Below are 2,339 nucleotides of genomic sequence, written 5' to 3'. Positions count from 1 at the left end.
GAGGGCGCCCGGCCGCCCTGCCCTCCTCCCCGCCCCTGCCCCGGGCCCCGCCCCCGATCCCGCCCCTGCCCCAGGCACCCACCCGCGTTGCCGGCCCAGGACTTTGCGAGGTACCGCTTGATGAAGGGGCTGGTGTCCGTCATGATGATGTCAGCGAGGCCAGGGGGCAGGCCGGGGACGGACCAGGAGCCGTTGGCCAGGTGCCACCGCTCGTCCTGGGCGTTCGCGGTGAACTGGGGCGGCAGGGAGGGCGTTTGATATGTGGGATACGTTGTGTGCGATGATCAGGAGGGTGGGAGTGATTGGATTGAGGCGTCCCAGGTTACATGAGTGGCAGGGTTCCAAGGGGAGCTTTCCGAGCCGGCAGGTGGCAAGCATCGTGGCGCGCGCGTGCACGCGCGAGCGTGCACGCGTGCGTGTGTGTGTTTGTGTGTGTTTATGCGCGTGTGTGTGAGCACGTGTGTGTTCCGGCCCACCTCCCAGACCGAGCTGTAGCAGCAGCCGGCGGGGCAGGCTGACAGCAGCTCCGCAGCGCAGTCCGTCTTCTTGGCAGGGTTGATGCCGTCACTGTAGTCTGCGATGACGTGATGACGTAATGACACAAAACACACGGGAATGAGGGGAGATGGAGGAAGAAGTGTTAAAGGTGAAAAGGCGCGTTTCAGTCACGCAGCTCGACGGGAAGAGAAGGGCTGGTGCGAGGGAAAGGCAGGGGTGGGTTATGCGACAAGGCGGTGTTAGCACCCCCCCCCCCAAAGGGACAACAGGCGGACGAGTGCAGCGGGAGCTGCGCGGGGCGGGCGGGCGGCCCAGAGCCGGCGCTGGGGCAGTGGGAAACAAAGGCGACGGCATCGGAGCCGGGGCGGTTCGCGGGCAACGGCTGAGGCCGCAGGAAGCCGAGCGGGGCGCGGCGCGGCATTCGCCTGCTGGGCGGGTGCTCTACCGAGCGCACGGTCGGCCGCGGTCAGGGTCGGCGGCGCCCGGCCCTGGCTGCATGTTCTGGCTGCGGGATCTGACCCCGGCCCGGGCCCCGGATTCTGGACGCGGGTCCCGGCCCTGGGTCTCACCGTGGTTGCCCAACACAGCATACCAAGGGATGTCCTGTCGGGCCGGGCGCGGGGGGAAGGGGGGGATGCATACGGCAAGGGTGGCGGGACACGGGGGGCGGAGGGTTCGGAGATTGGGCTGCCGTTGGGACGCAGCCGCCCGCGTGCCGTGCGGCGACGTGCGCAGCAGGCGGCCTTTGTGGCGGACGCGGCGAGCAGGCCAGCAGGCCAGCAGGGCAGGAGGGAAGCAGGCATGCGCGCAGCACTGCGCCACAACCAGCAGGGGGTTGGGCCGCGTAAATGGGGGCCGGTTTCAGCGTGCCAATGCCGCTTGGGAAATAAAAGCGGTTGACTCGCCCCCCCACCTTCATTGTGGGCTGGTTGTACACTTTCACAAACGACTCCTGGAACGTCTTGTCGTTGGCCGAATTCAGGCCGCCTGGTTGGGAGGAGGACCAGGACGCGCGCCCGGGCTGAGGCTGGCAGCGGGTGACGTCGGGTGTGCGTGCCGGGGGAGGGTGGCTCAGGGGCAGGGGAGGGTTGCAAACAGCAGGCATCGCCGCAGGCGCGAATGCGCCCAGATCTTCCCGCGATAGGTGACCCCCCCCCCCCCGAGAAGCTCAAGAGCAGTCCAGGTTTATTTTTCCTCGCCACGCACTGTCGTAGAAGTTGTCCCCCGTTGATATGACAAAGTCCGGCCTCATGCAGGCCGCCACATCAGCCATCATCTTGGCCGCCTGCCGCTGGTCGCCATTGCCCATGCGCCCCCAGTCGCCGATCTGGGGTGCGGCCGCCGCGGGGCGGCGGGGGCGTGCAACGCGCGGAGACGAGGGCGCGTCTTGCAAGCGGGGAGCGGCGTGTCGCCCGTGTGGCAAGGGGGGCCGCCCTGGCGCCTCGCGCGCTTTGACAGGGCCAGCTGGGGCTGCTGCCTTGGCGGCATCCCTCTTGCACGTCGCACACACGCACACACGCACACACACACACATGCACGCATACACACACACACGCATACACACACAAACACATGCAACACACGCATCCGCAACAACACACACACAAACGCACGCACACACACACACATATCTCGCCCACAGCTCGAAGGTGCGGCGGCGCGCATTTTCACGCCCGCGTCGCCTCACCACAAAGAACGTGGCGTTGTACGCGCTGCCGTCCGAGGGGCGGCAGGTGTAGGGCGTTGCCTTCACTTTCTTCACGCCCATAGCCAGGAATCCAATGAGCAGGGCGCCGATGACGACAGCCACCGCCACAGCCCCGACTGTGCGGCAGCGGCGG

The 2,339-nt window shown here is 67.4% G+C and overlaps 1 protein-coding gene across 1 annotated transcript; it reads right to left on the bottom strand.

Annotated features, from left to right (window-relative positions):
• Positions 1-1,704: 1,704 nt before the first annotated feature.
• On the bottom strand, positions 1,705-2,266 carry MNEG_14369 (hypothetical protein; the record flags this gene model as incomplete). The annotated part of the gene is made up of 2 exons (XM_014037160.1): positions 1,705-1,825; positions 2,186-2,266. Coding segments are annotated over 2 exons (202 nt in total), but the record flags the coding sequence as incomplete, so codon positions are not given.
• Between the last annotated feature and the right edge of the window lie 73 nt (positions 2,267-2,339).

The sequence above is a fragment of the Monoraphidium neglectum genome (genome assembly GCF_000611645.1).
Source record: "Monoraphidium neglectum strain SAG 48.87 unplaced genomic scaffold scaffold04436, whole genome shotgun sequence".
Lineage (NCBI taxonomy): Eukaryota > Viridiplantae > Chlorophyta > Chlorophyceae > Sphaeropleales > Selenastraceae > Monoraphidium > Monoraphidium neglectum.
This window is presented reverse-complemented; position numbering and strand designations above follow the sequence as displayed.